Source organism: Apodemus sylvaticus, chromosome 11, assembly GCF_947179515.1.
Source record: "Apodemus sylvaticus chromosome 11, mApoSyl1.1, whole genome shotgun sequence".
Classification (NCBI taxonomy): Eukaryota; Metazoa; Chordata; class Mammalia; order Rodentia; family Muridae; genus Apodemus; species Apodemus sylvaticus.
This window is the reverse complement of record NC_067482.1, coordinates 46,639,718-46,661,017: the sequence shown is the minus strand read 5'-3', so window position 1 is coordinate 46,661,017 and position 21,300 is coordinate 46,639,718. Positions and strand designations below refer to the sequence as shown.

Below are 21,300 nucleotides of genomic sequence, written 5' to 3'. Positions count from 1 at the left end.
CTAGGAACTGGTTTATTAGAAACATGAGCCACCAACTAAGCTCTGTACCCACCCATCCTCTTCCCAGTCTTGAGAGCAGGGTGGGATGGACTGTATTTTCCTCTCTAAAAGATGGGTGGTCCAGCTCCAACCTCAAGAGTGAGAGATCTGAAGGTCAGGCTTCAATCAAATGTTCCCTTCTTTCCTACTTCCCCACTCAACAGAATCACACACCTATTTCCTCTCCCGGAGTTTGTAGGGTTTCAGAGGGTGACAGAAATTTTACAACTGGACTTCTTTGTATCTCATGCAGCTTGGGATCCGGCGAAGTTCAGACTCTGGCCCCAGTGTGCAAAGTCTGGGGCCAGCTGGATACCCCGCCCCCGCCCCCGCCCCACACCAAAGTAAGCGACTCAGACTCTGCCATCGACTTGGTTAAGCAGTTTAAGCCAGCCTACCAACAACCTTGAGCCAACTTTGCCACCTAGACCCCCAAACTAAGGCTCTTGCACTTTGCCAGAATTGGGGCGTGGCAGAGTCTCCTTCTCTGTAGTTGTATCCCTCCCTTGGGACCAGGGCTCACACCCACCACTGCATGGGGCGCCCAAAGCCCTGGAAGCTGCCTGGCTCCTGAGCCCGCAGGAGGGCGAACAGCCAGGAAAGGCATCTCGGCAGGAGCAGGGAGGCTCCCTGGGTCCTTTAAAGGTCTAGGGAGAACTGCCCGCAGAGATTCGCTTCCCGAGGGGGTCCGCGACCACGCGGGGAGGGCCACGTGAGCATCGTGGCATAGCTATAAAAATCCCCCGATTGCACGAGCTGCATGAGCGTGGGGAGAGAGCGCTGAGGCGAGACGCGGCCTCCCACGCCACGAGCGGCAGGGAGAATCTGGTACTCCCTTCTCAATGCCCGGAGCTCTGATGCTCCAGCCCCTCGCGTAGGGTGTGGAGGAGCGTTGAACTTTGGGGGACTTGGCAAAGGCTTGCAGACGCCCGCGCGGCTGGATTCCCGCAAACGCACAGAGCTGGTTTGACCTTTAGGGGAGTTGTAGGGAGGATAGCAGGAATCTCTGGCAGATCGATCTCCTGTCCTTCACTGAGGGAGCAGCCTGGGGTTCTGAAGCGTGTCCTCCTAGGAAACCAAGAGGTCCCCGAGCTGCCCCCAGCCCGCGCATCTGCACCGCAGCCGCCTCGCGAGGCGCGTTATTTCTGAGAGTCCCGACAGACTCCCGCCGCCTTCTCCTAAACTTTGACCTGCTCTGGTCCCCCGCCAGGTCTCCGACGCCCGGCTGCCCCCTCCTCCCTCGGTGGAGTCGGGTGGGGACATGGCTACAGGCTCCAGCAGTGGAGAGGGCTCTTCTCGGCGCAACCTGGCACCGCCCGCGTAGCACCCTCCTCGCTGACCTCCCGCGCTGCGGCGCCGAGCCTCCGGCGGGAGTCAAGGCAGTCCTCAGGGGTGTAGGAGGCGACAACAACTGGGGACCCGAGGGTCCCTATGGCCGCTGCTCGCGGGCGGCTGCTGAGCGCTGTGGAGCTCGCCGGCTGCGCTCAGAGATCCGAGCGACTCTGAGCTGCTTCGCCTGCGGACATCGCCCTCGCGGGACCGCGGAGGGTCAAGGACCCAAGGAGCAGAGACCGTGGTGGCGGTTGATCTTCCCTCCCACAGGGCGATGTGGCCGGCCGGCGCGGGCACCAAGCTGCCCTGTCCCCGGGACTCCGCGCTCCGGCGGGCGGCGTTCTCCGGCAATCTCACCGCCCTGCCTTCTCACCTCGTACCCGCCGGCCGCAGCGTCCGGGTCTTCATTAGTGCCAACCCTGAAGGTAAGACCCTTGGCCCTATAAATCGGTTCCTTCGATCAGCGCGGGTCCGAAAGTGTATGGGGCCCGCACAGCCCGGTACACCCTGCGTCCCCTGCGCTCCCTGCCTCCCGCTGCAGCCCCAAGCGCGTGGGAATTTTATTCCAATCCCTTAATTTTCTTGAACTCATCCGCTCCCCTGCTGACTACTAGGACACACTTGGCTTCCTGGAGTCAATCTAAGATTTAGCCAAGGCGTCCTTAGTAGGCTCTTTCTAAAAGATCCATGCCTCTACCACTCAGTCCCCTACACCTCTTTCATGGGTTTCTTTTGCCTAGTACACAAACAGTAGCTATCCTCTGGTGGCCTGTGACTGAAAGGAGGTTCCCTGCTGTCACTTGTTCTCACCCAGGTGCCAAATATGTTCCTTGAAACTCTGGTCCTGCAGGTAGGAAGGCCTCCAGGGAGCACAGGCTCTTGATAGGCCCAGGACAGAGAGAGCAGTCCCCAACCCAGAGCGGAATTATTAGTTCTGGACCACTCAGAGGAGCTCATCTTAGTTGGGTGCTGGGTGCTGGGACTTGGTCTCTTCCTGAGTAGGTCAAGCTCGGTTAAGCACCACCGGATAGATGCTCCATGGAGCAGATCTTGGTTCATGGTGGGAAAAGAGAGAGAGAAGAGAGAGAGAGAGAGAGAGAGAGAGAGAGAGAGAGAGAGAGAAGTTTATACATGCCTGTTGTGAAACATTCAAGAATTAACTTTTTCTGTACCTCAGCAAACCTCTGACCAATTGGAAAAAAAAAAAAAACAATAAGTTTGCATTCAAATAATCACTGAAGAGTTCCAACCATTAAACATTCAAGGCTCTATTTTGTTACTGCAGGACAGAAATGGTAACTTTCTGGAAGCAATCACTTCTAAAAGGAAGGGATGCACTACTGAAAGTTTCTAGTAAAGTGTGGTCACAATGGAATGGGGAAATAATCAAATAAACAACACACTGTAATTAAGGAGAGTTCTATGCCTGGAGAGAGGAGGGCCCTACTGCCCTCCCCTGGGCTTACAACTCACTTTCCCAGACCCTAATAAAGGTGTTTTTAGGAAGATCTGGTGACATTAAGAAACATTCCATATCAAGTATACCATCCAGGACTTGGACATGGAATACGCATAAATAAACATAAAAATGGGCAACCTTGTTAAAGTTAGGGTTCAGGAAATCTGAACCCTAACTTTCCATTCTCAGCATAATGACTGAAAGAATTATGCTAGATGATTTCTAGTCTTGCAATGTTCAATTATCCAAGGTTTTCTTAAATGCCACTCGAATTGTTTGCTCTGCTGTAAAGCTAACTAAAACTCTTATCTTGTCCTTTAAGAAAACTGCTTCTAAAATAGTGTGAGTGTTCTGTGTTAATTTGTTTCTTGCTTTAAATGTGCCTTTTAAGGGATTGCATGATAATGAATTGATGCTGCCAGCTTGTGTGGAAACTGAAACACAATATAATTTTTTGTTACACCTGCACCTGCATGGTATTCTTCAAACTCTCAACTTAGTTGCACTAAAAACTTAAACACACACACTAAGCAAAGGAAAGCAAAATCAAGCCACCCCTATTGGTCGACTGATTTTGCTGGATGACTTCCAAGCTGGTTTTAAAGGACCAGAAATGTGAAGCTTGCTTGAGAAGTTTTAGTAGAGACAGGACTCTGAATTTTATCCAGCTTGAAGAGCCAAGGGCACATTGAAAATAGGCAGAGATAGGCATTTTTAATGCTCTCAACCTGAAGCCTTAAAACTCCGGGAAATGCTCCATCCAAGCAGCACTTTACCACGGCATCTTTATGGATGCAATTTAGAAAGCGATGCTGTGATTCTGTAGCATCCAATATTAGATTCTTGGACAATACTAAAGATGAAGAGCCTTTCCACTGTCAAATTAAGACAAAGGACATTATCTCATGCTTCCTTTAGAAACAGAAACCCAATTTGTGCTCTGAATAAAAGCTGGTTTGTGTTGAAGACATAGTAGTTTTTGTTGTTTTTTTTCATTTTGGGAAAGCCAACAAGACTCTTGCTGAGGGGGTTGGTTTTTAATAGGTATTGCTTTATGAAACTAGTGTGGAATTGGAATTGTTCTCTCTGCGATGACGGCAATATGTGTCTTCAGAATGGATAATTAGTTTCCCATGCATTAGCTCAGTCAATTCTTATTTCATCCTCAAACAGCCCCTCTAAAAGTGGTGGATAAAGGAATTCTTCCTATTCTACAGGTGAGATAACTAAGGCTTTATGCGTGAAGCTACTTTTCCAGATTCATAAAGAAGAGTGAAATAAACAGATCCCATAGAAAACTGAAAATCCTTACATTGCTGTTCTTTGCCAGTCTAGGCAGCATCCAAATCTCTGTAAATGTCTCACATCTACATGGCCAAATAGGGGTTCGTGCTGCTCACAGTTGTCTAGCTCTAAGAATATGAACAACTAAAAGGGAACATAGCCGATCCAACCCACTTCTTCCCACAGAGAGGGAGTCATGGGACATGCAAGAGAATTTCGGATTGTAAAGGACTTGTACTTCTCCAAAAGTGTATTCACATCTTACCTGTCCCTTTACTTCATAGATGATTCTGGATCCTCCCTAGGGGGAGGCAATCACATTATCCAGACTTGATTGGTTGAATGGACTTCACCTAGTCTCACTCTCAGTCATCTGTGGCATATTTCTTAATTCTTAGAGTTTTCTTGTCATGGAGCCACTGCTTTTCTGCCGGAACAACATTTATACTTCTGTGAAAAAAATGTTTTCAAGACACAGACAAAATTATCTACTGTGATTAGCTTAACCAGCCCAAGCAGATGGAAAGGAAAGGATCCTGCATGAGCCTCCCAGAGATTAGAATATTCCGTGCATCTATACTGAACCATTCTAGGGTAAATTAAATAAAACCTTCATTCAGAAGATAAGACATTGTATTTATTATTGACAAAGGATGATTCAAGCCCATGGTCCTTTACCCTATGATCTCCTGGAATAAATATGAGTTGGTAATCTCTGCTGTCTCTCCCAATAAAATGAGTATTTTCTGTTCAATATGTGGACTCAGGACTGTTAGACATGCCACATGTGTCTATAAGAACACTTCGTTTTAGTAGATTTTGTGTAGAGCCTTCCCTAAATGCTAGAAATGTCTGTCTGATGGCATTAGTCATAGCTGATGGCTGAGTACTGAATAGTATGACTAAGAATTTCATTAATTTTGATAAATTTAATGATATAAACATTGCTTCACTTAATGAACTTAATTACATATACATGAGGCCACTGACTTGAAACTTTAAGTGGTTCTCAACCTGTGGTCATGACCCCTTTGAAAGTCATATATCAGATATCTGCATATCAGGTATTTACATTATAATTCATAACAATAGCAAAATTATAGTTATGTAGTAGCAACAAAATAATTCTTTGATTAGGAATCGGTCATCACAATGTAAGGAACTGTATTAAAAGGGCACAGCATTAGGAAGATTGAAAACTGCCACTCTAAATGAATAAAGGCAATAAGCAGTTTCATGTCAAATCAAGTTTCAGGCTATGTCATCACACAAACTGAGGCCAGTCTGTTGTTCACTAAGGCTTGGGGATTTTGATACTGCAGCTAATAGATATGGACTTTATTGGAGAATTCAATTTAGAGTATGCAAAGTCAGATTCCCAAAATCAAATCCGCAGCAACAGCTCCCAGCCAAGGAGCAGATAATTGAGTCTCTTCCCCAGGACAGAGTTGACCCTCTTCAAAGTAAAACATGGGTGAGAAGAGGAATTGAAGCGCTCCTGGAAATACTAAAATGCATTTCCAAGCTTCTGTGCTTAGATTTTCTTTCCAAATGAAGCCATCCAATGAGTACAGAGTAGATCATAGCATTGTGTGTTCAGGGCTACTATGCTAGTATGACTCACTATATATGTGAGAAGAAATCAGGAATGAAGAAAAAAGTGTCCATCGTTATATACTTTCACTTAGATTTTCAAGCTAGACATCTTTTAGTGTTGTATACTCACGCCTAGTTTTGATGACTCAGACCGTTCCCATTTACTTTTCTTCAGTCATGTGACTTTATATCTTCCCAGACTCTAATTCATGCCTTAAGATCTTCAGTTGGAAATTGTATTCTCCATTTTAATGGAAGCCACAAAAGAGATGACATCCTGTCTCATGACCCACACAGGTTCAGTGTCCAAAACCTCTGGCCACTTCCATTAATTTGCATTTCTACCTAATACAAAGAAAAATCTGCATCAAGATTCTCAAGATATCTAAAAAAAATTTATCCTTACCTTTCTATCACACTAAGCATCCATGGCTCCCTTTTCTACTATCTTTATGTATTCCCAAGGGGAAAAAAAACTATAGCCAATGCATATGTATGTACCCATGTGTATATATATATATATATATATATAATCAAGAATCTTAAAGAAGAATATGCCAACTTTGCCACTTCATCATAAGCATACACGAGGCATTCGTAATACACAGACACTAAGTCTATCAGTTGTGTCTCCTTGGTCCTTAGGAAGACATTACTGGAGAAAGTGAGAGTATTAGTTACCAATAGACTTAAATAGACTTTTGAGTCAAGCTTTCTGGGCTTGAATTTTCTATCTGCTATTTAATACTACTTTTGAATCAGTTCAGCTCCTTTGTTCCCAGTTTCCTAATGCATAAAAGAAGATAACAGCAGTAGCTGGCTAAGCTAAAAGACACAAACCACTTGCACAAGTGTTGGCCACATAGAAAACAATAAAGCCTGGTTTTTTTATCACTGTATTACTTTTCCATGATATCCAGGCACTGTGTAGTTGTATATCTATGACAGGAATGAGGAATCTATCAGTCATTAGTTAGAACTTGGCTACAAAAAAGAAACCTTTCTTCTCTAGGCATTTCATAGAATTGGACATATTCAAAATTCACTGCAAAGCTTTCAGAACAAAATCAGGATACCACTAAGCATTTAGGTCCCATTGCAAAAGCATCCACCCAGAAGACAGAAAGCTGTAGAAGTGCCCATGGATACCAAACAGCCAGCAGCCTCTGGAAAATGACATGTTTGCTAAAAATCACATGTCAGATGCTATAAGCAATAGGAGAAGAATTTCTCCATTGCCTTCCATTTAGATGCCATGCACCTCCAGGGAGGGATAGCATTCTGATCCAGGGCTACAGTTATCTGCACATTGTTCTCCAAATGTAGAGAGACATATGGATGGAGAAAATGATATTCATGATTTTTTCACTGTGTATTTTCACTTACAAAACTGTACTCATCATCTTCAAGAGTTATATTCTCATGCCTGGCTTGGATAGGCCAGAAATGCAAATGGGCCCTTGCAACTGATAAGTCTAAGAACTTCCATGCTTCCAGCCCATATTCTGCAATGGAGAGGAGGGGAAGAATTTGTAAGGGATCCTTAGCACCAAGAAACAATGTGGAGCCCAGAAGGAAGCAGACACATGAATTACTTCAACCAAGGGTGCTCCTGAACATTCAGTTCTAGGTGGATGCCATGCTGGTATGTAAAACACAGCAGTCACCATACAGACCACGTCTCTGCTCTGATGGAGCTTACCCATATCCCATAATGTATGTGATGTGTGTCATACCAAAGACATGATAAAGATAAAGATAAAGATAAAGATAAAGATAAAGATAAAGATAAAGGTAAAGGTAACGGTAACGGTAGCGGTAAAGGTAAAGACTAAAGGTAAAGAGTAAAGAGAGAGAGCAGAGGAGCGGCCAAGAAGCACCAGGGAGAGTTGTATACTCCAACTTGGGGTGGGGGTCAGAGTGAGGATCAGGGAACCTCCCCACAGGATGGAATAGAGCCAATGTATGGGACATGTTGTATATGATAACCAAATATGAGACAAGGTGATGATGAGATCCCCTCAGGGAGCAGAAAGAAACAGTCTTTGTTACTCAGCTTCCAGCTCTTTGACTGGGAGCAGAACTGATATCTCTGAGAACCCTTAAAAGCATGGCTTGGACCATAGAGGTACACTAGATACGCAGATGCCTATCCATCTGGCCTCATGGTTAACTGTACCAGCTACAAATCTCTCAACACTGTTTCTAGAGAATGGCATTGCCCTCTCATTTTCTCTTTTAGAAGATGTCTACAGGTTTGGAGTCTGTTTCAAATGTCTGTTGCTATTACCCAACCCACTCCAAGATGTAAATACTTAAAACAACAATTTACCACTTTTCCTACTTCTGTGATTGGGAACTCAGACAAGACTCGCTGTTCCATGCCTGTTAGCCTGTGGTCTGACCCATGAAATATTAGTTTGAAGAAGAAAGTAATATATGCTCCTGGGGCACAGGTCAGCTTCCAAAGGGCAGGAGTATGCTGGTGAGCCAGCTTGTCTGCATTACTCTTACCAGGGTTTGCAGTTAGTTGTGGAGAAGGGAAGTGAGGGAATGCAGAGAGCTGAGGAGACTTCTGCTCCAGAAGAGACCTTCCTTGGGTCACAGAACAGACTCCACTTCCCAAAGTCTTTATCTGTTTTCTTTTGAACTTTCACATATAGAGAAATCTATCAATTACCTAAGACAAATTATGATTAGAGCTACAGTTTTAAATGGTACAAATTAGACAATGTGGTAAGATGTATAGCAGAAGAGCTGGGGTATAGTTCGGTGGCATGGTACTTTCCTTGCAAAATGCATCCTAGAATTCAAGCCACAGCAGAGGAAAGTTAATATAATGACAATGAGCCATTAAAAATGTAAGGTAATAACACCAAGAACTACCAACATCAGAAGATGTCTATAAACTGGGAGCCAGGCATGGCCTTGAGAATAGCGCTACATCTCTTGAACTGAAAAATAAAATTTGTAAAATCTCACAAACTTCTTCTCAATGGTAAATGTGAGAAAGTCTACACAATAATAGGAATTAGTTTAATTTAGTACAGTAACCCTGAAGGCTCATTTGTTTTAAATCAAGATGAGAATATTAGTATTTATTGAAATGCTGGAAAATGCACTTTGTTAGGAAATTTCTAGCAAGAACTCACACAACAGTATGTATTTCACTGTCTCAATGAGAAGATGTTCACAAGTAATCATCTTTGTGTGTAACCATTGCATGAACTCAAATCCAAGTCATCCCAGAAGAACTGTTGTGTAGGCACTTGGACATCAAAGATTATCTATTATCAAGCATGGACCATGAATAATAAGTGATCCAGCTTTCTAATAAAATTCTCTTTTACATTTTTCTCATGTGATCATGTGACTTAAATAGATATGAAGCTTGTAGGTTTGTTCAAAAATCAAGAAAGTGCTACATTGTAAAATATGTCTATAAGAAACTGACATTTTGTATTGGTTCTCCAGACCTTTACCTGTCCTCACAGTTCTGTTGAAGCTGAAGATTAATTGTTCAGATTAAAATGTGTTGCGTGGCGCATAATTGGCTAAAGGAGTTTTGTGATAGAAACATAATAAAAAGATCAGAAACTACATCACAAAAGAACGATAATATTCCCTTCTAATTAAGTGCTTCCTTAAAGCCTCATTTGAAATCAAAACAATTTCAAAGACTCTGAGATGGACCCTCTAACCAGAGCAAAGCCAGGGTGACGGGATCTCACTCCTTTAGGGACCACAGGAACAAAACTACAAAGTAGAAGGAGTACCCTTCACAATGCTGCTATTACAACAGTGTCTTTCAGAGAGATTCTTGCCACAAAATCTATATCTTTATAATGTCCTTCCAAGTATCAGATACAATGTTTTCTAGATTCCTACTGGGTCCCTTGAACTCCTAATTAGCTGACATGGATGGGCACAAAGGAAGGAGGAGCTACAAACTGCTGCCTCCATTCTTTTTAGAGTCATACATCTCAGACACAGGGCAAGTGCAACTGTCCAAAATTCTAAACATTGCCAAAATTATAAACATGCCAGCGTGTTAAATACATGCTTCCATAAAGAGGCTGAGTAGCATGGCTGGACTTAAGTGGCTGCATCCCATGTCCTCATCAAACATGTGCCACTCAGACTGGCTCAAGAACTGGCTGAAGGCTAAAGAACGGACAGTGGGAAAATGTTATGAGAATGTGGCTGCAGGTTATGAGAACAAATCTAGATAAAGAAAGAAGAGTTTGAATACAAAGTATTTGGTATCACAAAGTCCAATAGAATCTAAAGGCCATCAGCGAGTGAGGAAGATACATGATAAAATGTGCTAATTTTCCTAAGTGTGAGAAGAGTAACCTCAGATTTTACTACGATCTCTAGGACTAGAAACTAGCTATCAGGGTTGCAGGTGAATGAGAATAACTTGAATAATATCTTCACTGTTATCATTGTTGTTGTTGTTGTTGTTGTTGTTGTTGTTGTTGCATACAATGGGCTTTGGGCATATATAAATTGTGAAGATCTTGGGACTCTGGTGCTCAACTCCCATGATGAAGTGAGGACAGCAGAAAGGAGCAAAATCAGTAGGAGCCCAGGCTGCAGTATCCTAGTAACAAAAGAGGACAATGGGGACCCACATCCATGAAGACCCTAACTGCTCCTGAGCAACGTGACCTGAGTGAGTCACAGAGAGCTGGGAATGAAACAGCACTAGGAACTTCCTGGCTAACTTTATGTTTGGAACAGTGTCCTAGGGTAGCCCCCATACACACTGGGGCTGGTTTCCAGGTATGTCAGGGTGGATGCAGAAGGTGCTCCTTGCGAGTTGTTACTCAGTAAAAACAATAAAATAAAATAAAATAATAAGAGATTAATGTGAAGAGAGATAAAAGAGAAATAAGAAGGGCCTAATTAATATCTATCTCTGAAAAGTAGGAAATATATATATATATATATATATACCCCAGAAGTGAGGTATGCTTCATTTCTGAGTCAACAAAGATATGGGTCCATATTAAAGATGAGTGAAAAATAAAGCAATGGGTTGATTAGTAATGCATGCTGTGAAATGAAGATTAGCATTTACTGCTATACTATACTATATAGTATATTTTTTAATATAAACACAGTGGAGTCAGGGGGAGGTGATAAGAGCAGGAGAGAGAGAGAGAGAGAGAGAGAGAGAGAGAGAGAGAGAGAGAGAGAGAGTTAGTTTAATTCTGTCCTCTGACCAAAGCAGAGAAAGCAGGCAGACAGCAGGAGAAATTATACTGGTGAAAATAACTGGGAAGGCATTCTAGCTCAAATGACAAAACTGATAGAATCACAGCTTTCAGATGGGAGAGAGATGTGTTGAAACTGTTAAATATGCTGAAAATACACTTGCGTCAAGCAGAACCTGCATGCCAGTCTGTTGCTAGGCAGAGTGGCTTCAGCAAAAGATCATACTTAGTGGATGGCATTGTAGAAAATGCTAACTAAAATAAGATCCAGAAGTTATTGAGGCCACTGTGTGATAAAAAGAAAAAGCTCCAAATGATGCAAAAAATCCTTTGTAAGAAAGAACTTCTAAGATAGCCTCAAAGCTATGAAAATATGGAGTCAATTTTTAAGGCCATATGCCCTACTCACAAACTGGAATAATCCATTATTTTAGTCCATTTTCTATCGATACAACAAAGTACCCCAGGCTAGGGAGTTTCAATTCATAGATCGGAAGACAAGTAAACATTTCATCCACATTTGTTTGGCTCAGGTGAGGGTCTTCTGTCCTCATCACTCATGACCAGTCCATTCATGGCAGAAACTTAAGCAAGATGGAGACATCACACAGCAAAATAAGAAAGCACGGTGGCCGGGTGGTGGTGGTGCACGCCTATAATCCCAGCACTCTGGGAGGCAGAGGCAGGCGGATTTCTGAGTTCAAGGCCAGTCTGGGCTACAGAGTGAGTTCCAGGACAGCCAGAGCTACACAGAGAAACCCTGTCTCGGAAAAAGAAAAAAAAGAAAAAAAAAAAAAGAAGTGATTCAGTTTGGGGGTTTGCTCACTTTATAATGACCTGTTCTCTCGCAACCCATTAATTTCTTCTGAGGGTGACATCGAAGTGACATAATTGCCTGCTGTAAGCGCCCACCTCTGCAGAGTACTGATGTCTCACCACTTTGTACAAAAGCAATTTCAATAATAATATTGGTATTACATAAGACAAAAGAACATGATACAGACCCATTTTCTCAGGAAAGTATTTTCTAGTTTTCTTCCCTGCTGCGATGAGAAGCATCATAATCAAAAGCATCTTGAGGAAGAAAGGATTTGTTTCTGCCTTTGGGTTACTTGAGCAAGAACATGGAGCAGAAACCCTGGAGCGCTGTGGTCACCTGGTTGCTTTCTTGCTCAGATTCATTTACATTTCATATAAGCTTAGACCCACCCAACTAGGGACAGCATTACCCACAGTGGCTGATTCTTGCTCCATCTAGCAAGAATATGTCCCATGCACATGCCCTCAGGCTGGTCTCATGGAGGCAGCTCTTCAGTTGAGGTTCATCTTCCCATATGGGTTGACAACCAAAATTAGCTCTCCGAAGTCCACCCTCGTCGACATAACATCCAAACACATTAAAATTAAACCGCACCATTTCCTTGCTTCAAGGTCTCCTGCTCACTTTAAAAGTCTCATAGTCTTTAAAAGTTCCACACTTTATAGCTCCAAGGTCTCCTTAAAGGTTAAGCCTTTCACCCATGGCCACCTGTAATAGCAAAACCAGTTCATGTCTTTTCTTGATCCAAGAGGGAAGGACCAGGGTATGATTGAAATCAGATCAAAGTAAAACTAAAATTCAAAAGTATCTATCAATGTCCAACATTTCCGACTTAATCATGATTGTCTGTCTCCAAAGTGCTTAGATTGTGCCTCTTCACCTTCTCTGCCCCTGGAAACACATGTAGCTTGTCCTAAGACTCAGGGTCACTCCACACCTGCAACATCCAGGGTGGACATGCCACGCTCCTGGCACCTCCAATATCTTGAGTCTCCAGCAATTGAGAGTGCATCTTCACTCAGGGCCCCTCTTTAGGGACTCTGACCCTGCCACATGGTGCCAGGCCTCAACTACTCTGCATGATCCCTCAATCTTCTCTCTCTCTCTCTCTCTCTCTCTCTCTCTCTCTCTCTCTCTCTCTCTCATGTCTTTAAAACCAGGTAGCTTAATATCTATGTAGCTTTGGTCCCTGCCAGCCTCCATGTGTTGACTTGATGGGAATTCTTCCCTAAATGATTTCACCTTGGTGATATTGATCTTTTATCAGTTACACCCTGGTAGTTCAACTGTAGCTGAAGAACATGCATTGCCCCAGGAAAGCTGGGAGGTTTCCCTTCCACAGCATCTTTTTCAAAATTATCCTACAAATGGCTCTTATAGAGGCTTTGCTTCTTCCCACCTGAAACTTTGCAAGCCAGGCCTCCAGGGTCTGAATATATCTCCACATTTTTGTTTACCAAACTCCTATAAAATAGCCCACTAAGCTCTGATGGCTTTTCTTGAAAAAATGCTATTGCAGGTGTGGAGTAAGCCTGAGCCTTAGGACAAGCTACGTGTGTTTCTGGTGGCAGAGAAGGTGAAGAGGCACAATCTAAGCACTTTGGAGCCAGACAGTCATGATTAAGTCCGAGATGTTGGACATTGATAGCTACTGTTGAATTTTAGTTTTACTTTGATCTGATTGCAATCATACCCTGGTCCTTCCCTCTCAGATCAAGAAAAGACATGAACTGGTTTCCATCCCCAAGATCTAAATGCTTCTATGAGCTTTCAAATTAATTGATTAATTAATTAATTAAGCCATTCATTCATTAATCATCATGATCAGGTTCATGAAGCAACAACCTCTTCCACTTTCTGTTGTAGTCTGTTTTGCTTATTTGTTTGAATAGTTGATTTTATTTATTTCATTTTGTTTTTCTGCTATAATTAAAAAAAAAAGCAACCTGGGGAAGAAATAATTTAATTCAGCTTGCAGGTAACAGTCAGAATAATTATGGGAAATGACCAGTGTTTAAAAGCCTAGCCCCAGATACTTGTTCTGTGCTTTTTCTATGTTCTAGCTGATGGTACAGTCAACAAAATCTGTATTCAAAAAAATTGAAGCAAGATTCATAGACTTCACCTCTTTTATATTTCTAGAGAAATCTGGTTAGGACCCTGCAGGAGAAACAAGGGAGGGAGGTTGCTTCCTGAGATGCTCTCTGGCTTTTTCCTGAGATTAATCTGTCTTTCCTATTCAGCCAGGCCCACCTGCCCACAGGGAGCTGCGCCCTTTAACATCAATTACCAGTCAAAAAAGTGCCCCCAATAGAAATACCAACAGGCCAATCCATCTGATACAGACGATTCTTCACTTGATGTGAAAAGTTGACAACCAAGACTAACTATCCAAGCCACCATTTTCAGACATCCTCTTCAAGGTCATGAGAGAAAGAGCAGTCTTAAATTAGGCAGATTTATAACTTGAAAACTGCCGCACACGACATTTTACAAACTGTCATGAGCTTTGCAAACAAGGCACATAAAGAGGTGAAGTCTATGAATCTTTTGATTCAGTTCTTTTGAATCTAGATTCCATTGACTCTTCTATCAGATCAGACATAGAAGAGGCACAAAGCCAGTACCTGACCATTTCCATGATTCTGAAACAACCATTCTTGGAATCCCAGACCCATGGTCTGTAACACACTACCCAGTGCAGAAACTTCAATAGAGAATCACTAATAACCAATCCCACCTCACTCACAAGAAGTATGTGCTATGGTTGGTAGTGGCTCTGGATCCCAAGGCACAATGACTGATGACATCTGGGGAAAAACTAGCCCTCCATCTCAGCCCTCTGCAAACTGCAGATTCAGGAAGAGAATGACAGTAATTGTTCTAGGCCGCTGATTTTAAGTTGTTACATTGTAGCATATAAATGAGAGTAATTAAAATAAATCAAATGCATGTACTGGCTAATAATAAAGAACTGGTGGGGAGACAAGGTCCTGGTTTAAAATTCTAGGTTTGTTACAAACTTGCGTATGGTGTTTGGTCTCTTCCTGTTGTACTTCTCTTCTGAAAATTGGAGACAGTAGTTAACCTTAAAAGGCTGTTGTAGGAAAGAAATGGATACTGTATACAGCATCTAAAGCAGTTCCCAAAACAAGGCAAGGACTCAGAAATTATATAGCAGAGTTTGTTAAGAGCCCTAGAAGACAGCTAAATGGACTGCAATTGAATGAAATTTATTTGAATAAATTCTTTTCCCAACTTCTTTTAAATTGCAGCATGAAAAAGGCTATTAACTCCAAGTTGCCTGGCCTCTGAAATCATGAATGCTTTTAGCTGGAAGAGACCACTTAAAGGCATCATACATTTGAAATATTGGTTTGAAACATAAATATGATGCCAGCTCTAACTGGGAGATATTAAGGTAATAAGTTACTTCTCTACTAGAGCAGAAATTACCAAGTCCTTTAAAAAAAACTGGCTCCTTTAAAAAAAAAGATATGAGTCTTTGAAATGATAGCAGACAGAGATCAATAGAACTGCATTCAAAGAGAATAAAAAGTTAGCACTGCTACTTTTTAAAGGAAGATGTGCTAATCTAAAAGTTATTATTTCTTTTACATGTAAAAAAGGTCCCTTTAATGTGGCTTTAAGTCTACATAAAGACTTTTCTGACTTTTGTTAAACTTTTAAACCTTACTGCACAGTTTGATTACCACAGATGTTTTAAAGCTATATTTCATGTGGGAACGGCTATGTCAAAGAAAGAGAGGAGAGAGAGAGAGAGAGAAAGAGAGAGAGAGAGAGAATAAGGAAGCCATGTTTTTCTGAGAAATTTTTATGCAAATCTAGTGCAATATTGAAAAGCTATAATATGGCTGTCCTCTGAAAGGCTCTACCTAGCAGCTGACTGAGACAGATGCAGATACAGCCAAGTATTGGATGGAAGTCAGGGATCCCTATGGAAGAGGAAGAGAAAGGATTGAAGGAGCTGACAGCATTGGTAATCCCACAGGAAGACCAACAGTGTCGACTAACCTGGAGCACTGGAAGTTCCCAGAGACTGAGCCATCAACCAAAGAGCACACATGGGTTGAACCAAGGACCCCCAGCACATATGTACCAGAGAGCTACCTTGTCTGGCCTCAGTGGGAAAGGATATAACTAATCCTATAGAGACTTGATGCCCCCAGAGGGGTGATACCCAGGGAGCTATCCTATCAGAGGAGGAGAGAGGGGCAGAATTCTGCAAGAGAGAATGGGGGTCAGCATTCAAGGTGTAAATAAAATAAATAATTTGAAAATGTAAAAAAAAAGAAAAGAAAAAAAAGAAAGAAAAGCTAAAAAATGCTCAACTTCATTAGTCATTAGGGAAATGCAAATCAAAACAACCCTGAGATTTCACCTTACACCAGTCAGAATGGCTAAGATTAAAAATTCAGGAGACAGCAGGTGTTGGCGAGGATGTGGAGAAAGAGGAACATTCCTCCACTGCTGGTGGGGTTGCAAATTGGTACAACCACTCTGGAAATCAGTCTGGCGGTTCCTCCGAAAACTGGGCACCTCACTTCCAGAAGATCCTGCTATACCACTCCTGGGCATATACCCAAAAGATTCCCCAGCATGTAATAAGGATACATGTTCCACTATGTTCATAGCAGCCCTATTTATAATTGCCAGAAGTTGGAAAGAACCCAGGTATCCCTCAACAGAAGAGTGGATGCAAAAAATGTGGTATATATACACAATGGAGTACTATTCAGCCATTAGAAACAATGAATTCATGAAATTCTTAGGCAAATGGATGGAGCTGGAGAACATCATACTAAGTGAGGTAACCCAGACTCAAAAGATGAATCATTGTATGCACTCACTAATATTTCACTAAAAAAAGATATTAACCTAGAAAACTGGAAGACCCAAAACATAATCCACACATCAAATGAGGTACAAGAAGAACGGAGGAGTGGCCCCTTGTTCTGGAAAGACTCAGTGAAGCAGTATAGAGCAAAATCAGAACAGGGAAGTGGGAAGGGTTGGGTGGGAAATCAGGGGGAGGGAAGGGGACTGATGGGACTTTCGGGGAGTGGGGGTCCATAAAAGGGGAAATCATTTGAAATGTAAATAAATATATCAATAAATTAAAAAAGAATAAATAAATAAACAAATAAATAAATAAAAATTTTAAAAAAAAGAAAAGCTAAGTTAATTCCAAGTAGTTACTATTTCAAACATAGCCTAGTCAGTTCTTAATGTAAATGGTATCCTATGCCTCTGATGGCTAATTTAAGCCCTTATTTTTGAAAAAAAAAAAAAAAGACGTCACTTTTGCCATGTTTGAGCGGGCATGAGCAGGTAATGGAGTGACAGTTGATAGTTGAATCTGGCAAGGTGCTCAAGCACCTGACCACAATTCTGCCTTGCAAAGCACTGGGTGAGTGGAATGAGGGAGACACAGGCATTCTGGCATTCGGAAGCATGGAGCGCTCTGGTTTCAGCTTTGGGACTCAGTGTATTTTCAAACACTAGAATTTGAAGTCATCTGGCTGTTCTTATAGGCAGGCAGTCACACCAATGGGTCATGAGATCAGTGCCCTGTGTATATATGGGATAGGCAAGGGAAAGGAAATTTAGACCTTAGCCAGGTGTGTTAGCTTTTACTGAGTTTCTTAAAGCTATTTGAAACTCATTAACTGGTTCTTTGTCCTGTTCTTTGTCATTCTGTAATGTCCTTATTCTTCACCTGCTTCCTTCTGGGACACGAATGAGTCTATCTCAACCGAGAAGACCTTGCCTTTTACTGATCACATAAGTGGGATAAGACAGACCCCTGCTCAGGAGGCAGCTGCAATGGTACAGACACAGGTGACCCTATGAATAAAATATGTGGATTTCCTCTCTGCTACTGCCCGCATGTAAAGAATGCCAGGGAATGGATTTCATCTGATATCAGAGTATCCTAAGGAGCCCTAAGAGTCTAGATTCAGTGTTTATCAGCTACATGGCCTAAAGCAGGTGCTACAATATTCCTCAACGGCAAAACCCAAACCAAGTACAACATCTTTCCTGTTGCTGTGTTCGAATGCCCAGACAAGAAGAGCTTACTGGACACTGAGTTTATTCTGGCTCACAGTCAGGTGTAGTCCTCTGTGCTGGCGAAGCTAAGGCTGCAGGAACTTGAAGTACTTAGCCACATTGCATCCGTGGTCAAAAAGAAGACGGCGATGAATGTGTGCACTCAGCTCACATTTCCCTATTTTAAAAAAATTTAAATACCTTTCAAGATATTAGATATCACTATGACATTTTCAAACAAAACATGCTATAGGATATTCCACTTACCCCTCATTTCCTTTTCATATTGTCCTAAGTTCAAACCCTGGGAATGGGACCACACATTAATAGGCATATTAATTGACTAATTAATTAGTTAATTCCCATTAACTAAGTAATCAAGATAAAACCCTACAGAAACTCCCAGAAGCTAACCTAACCTAGATAATCATTTATGGTTGATTCCTGGGTGGTCTAGATGTTTTCAGGTCGACAGTTACCACTAACCATCAAGTTTATGCTGGCTATCTGAGAGAATTCTGAAAAATAAAACTGAATATAATAATAGCTCTGAACATTAGATAGAAACAAAATAGGACCTTTTGCTTAACATTCTTCCAAATTCATAGTACTTAAACCCCTAAAAATAACCCTAACTAATTATCATGTAACTAATAAACTAATATCTATACACAAAATAGAAGCATAGAAGTGGTCAATGGATTTTGAGAACTTTAAAAAGTAAGAAGGAGGAAGAGGATGAAAACGCTTCCTTGGGACCTTCTTCGCAGGAATTCCTGCAGGCCTGGTGCATAGGACCAGCTCTAGCTAGAATATCAGCTCCCAACCACATTCATGCCTGAGAAGTTCCCCTGTCACTTTGCCTTAGGATGTTGAGCATTAGTGTTTGAAAGTTTCTGTAGATGTCATTTTTTGAAAGCCTGGTCCTTAACAGATGTTTCTGGAAATTTTAGGTGTCGATGCCTTATTAGAGGAAGTAGGTGTTTTTGAAGGGTTTCTATTTTTAAGGGTTTTGAAGGGTTTTCTATTGCTGTGACAAAACACCACGACCAAGGCAACTTAAAAAAGAAATGACTTAGTTGAGCTTATGGTTTCAGTGGATTAGAGTCCAGAAAGGCTAAAGGATAGTGTCAGGAACAACTGAGAGTCCACATCCTGATCCACATGAAGGAGGCAAAGAGAACACAATGAGAATGAGAGGCATCTTCTAAAACCTTAAATTCTGCCTCCAGCCATAAGGCTCCTCCCACAAGACCACACCTCCTGGTCCTTCCCAAAGAGTCCTACCAGCCAGGGACCAATTATTCAAACATGAGCAAATAGGGGTCATTCTCAGAACAAAGGGTCTCTTGTCTCAATCCCCTTGCTTCCTCTCTTTACTTCCTAGGTGTAATAAAATAGGCTACTTCTCTCTATCACACATTTTTGCCACTAGAAGGTTTTGCCCCCCAACCCAAGCCCACAGCCATCAAGCAAGCTGATGACTAAATCTCCGAAATGATGAGTAAGAATTAAATATGTGTGTGTGGTGTGTGAGTGTATGTATGTGTATATGTGTATATGTATATAAGTATACATATGTATGTATGTATGTATGTATGTATGTATGTATGTATCTCCCATTACTCTGTTCTCAGGTGTTTTTCACAAAGATTAAAAACAAATCTTATTAACTAGGTTCCTAAGAAATAACCAGGGATACTTAACCTGAGAATCTCATCTCTCTAACACAGAGATAATTATTCCCAGACAGACACATTCCATGGATGGAACTCTCCAGTGTTCTGGCATGGCCACAAGAAGAAGGGGACAATAGAAAACAAAGTATGTTTTTGTACCATCCAGGAAAGCAGAGACTGAGAAATGAAGTGCTTATAAAATTATGCAATCATAGTGAATATTAAATCCAATGAATTCCTCACCAAAACAGGGAGAATTCAAGAGCTTCTGGTAAGCAGCCTGATGACTTTGGGGACCAGTTGGGAACTTCACTGCTCCCTGTATCATTATTAGTAAGGAACACATCATTCTACATTCCATTTAAATCATGCACAATTGGGACAAAGTTGAAGAGACAATGGCAATTATTTTCTAGAAAGCTTTTCCCATCTTTTCTCATAGCACCTGTACAGGTTTTATCATATTTGAATCATGAAGTGGATGAGGCATGAAACAAATGACTTATGCTTCTGGCTTAAGCATTAGCTCTAAACCTATGGGCATTCTCTCTGCAATGGTTTTCTACATTTGCAGAATGGAAGGGTTGAAAAGTGGAATCTCTGGGGCATCTTCCAACGGCAATGTTGCATGACTCTGCTTCTGTGACAGCAGGGATGGCAGTTTTCTTTTATGTAGAGAAGAGGGGCAGCCTACCTAACTCTACAATACACTGCTACATTAGCTAAAGGTAGTACCAATATCACCTTCCCCCTCCTGCCTCAGATGTTCTGCCTGGTTCCAGGAGATACTACAGAGACTGCCCAACAATGCGAAGTAAGACTGAGTTAGTGGGAAACGTGGTGGGGGAGCTTTCTGAAATTTCCTGTGAAAACTTTAAAATTAAGAGTGGGGAACATATACACAGACAGTCCTTTCATTAGGCTGATGGCTGAGCCTTTCACTGGGACATGGAGTAAGTTAGTTCATTATAAACTCCAGGATAGAAGAGATTGTGAGATGTAATCCATTACGAGTGAGCATGCAATACTCAAGACATAAAGACTAGAGTATACAAGGGCTAGGGCCCAGACATGGGGTGGAAATGAGGTTGGAGATCTTGTTCCATGTCTTCTCTGATACTGGAGCCTAAGGAAAATCACTTACCTCCTTGAGTCCCCATGATCTTTATCCTCAAAACTGAAAATGTCATAGGCTTCCTGTGAAGTTTAAATGACTTGAAGCTTGTGACAGGGTGACCACAGTAAGATTCCCCTAAGCATTAACTAGATGACTAAGCATTAACAGATACAATGCTGCTGTGGGTCCCTTTCCTAGGACATGCTAAACTAAAGCTCAGGCAGAAAAAGATGCCAAGTTTAACCAAGCAATAGGCTTGACATAGCCAGGCATTGTCTAGAAGTATCTTTTTGCCCTGATCCATTAGAAAGAGAAAGGCACGTGGCATAATAACACTTCTACAGAATATTTCTATTTTGATTTTGCAACACAAAAGAATGTTTATTGTCAACTATCTGTCAAGGATGACATCTTTTTTTCATGACCTATTTTCTATTGGATATTTTATTTATTTACATTTCAAATGTTATCCCCTTTCCAAGTTTCCCCACAGCAAACCCCTTATCCCACTCCCCCTCCCCTGCTTCTATGAGGGTGCTCCCCTACCTACCCACCGTCCTGCCTCACCTCCCTAGCATTCCCCTATATTGGGGCATCAAGCCTTCACAGAGCCAATGATGCCAGATAAGGCCATCCTCTGCTACATATGCAGCTGGAGCCATGGGTCCCTCCATGTGTAC

At 42.0% G+C, this 21,300-nt stretch overlaps 1 protein-coding gene across 1 annotated transcript in view; it reads left to right on the top strand.

The window, feature by feature from the left end:
- Nucleotides 1–787: 787 nt before the first annotated feature.
- Nucleotides 788–21,300, top strand: part of Nwd2 (NACHT and WD repeat domain containing 2) — a 160,972-nt gene continuing 140,459 nt past the window's right edge. The window contains exon 1 of the mRNA XM_052199248.1: nt 788–1,796. Within this exon, the coding sequence (XP_052055208.1) occupies nt 1,646–1,796 (151 nt within the window). The 5' untranslated portion in view covers nt 788–1,645. The remainder of the gene's footprint in view (nt 1,797–21,300) is intronic.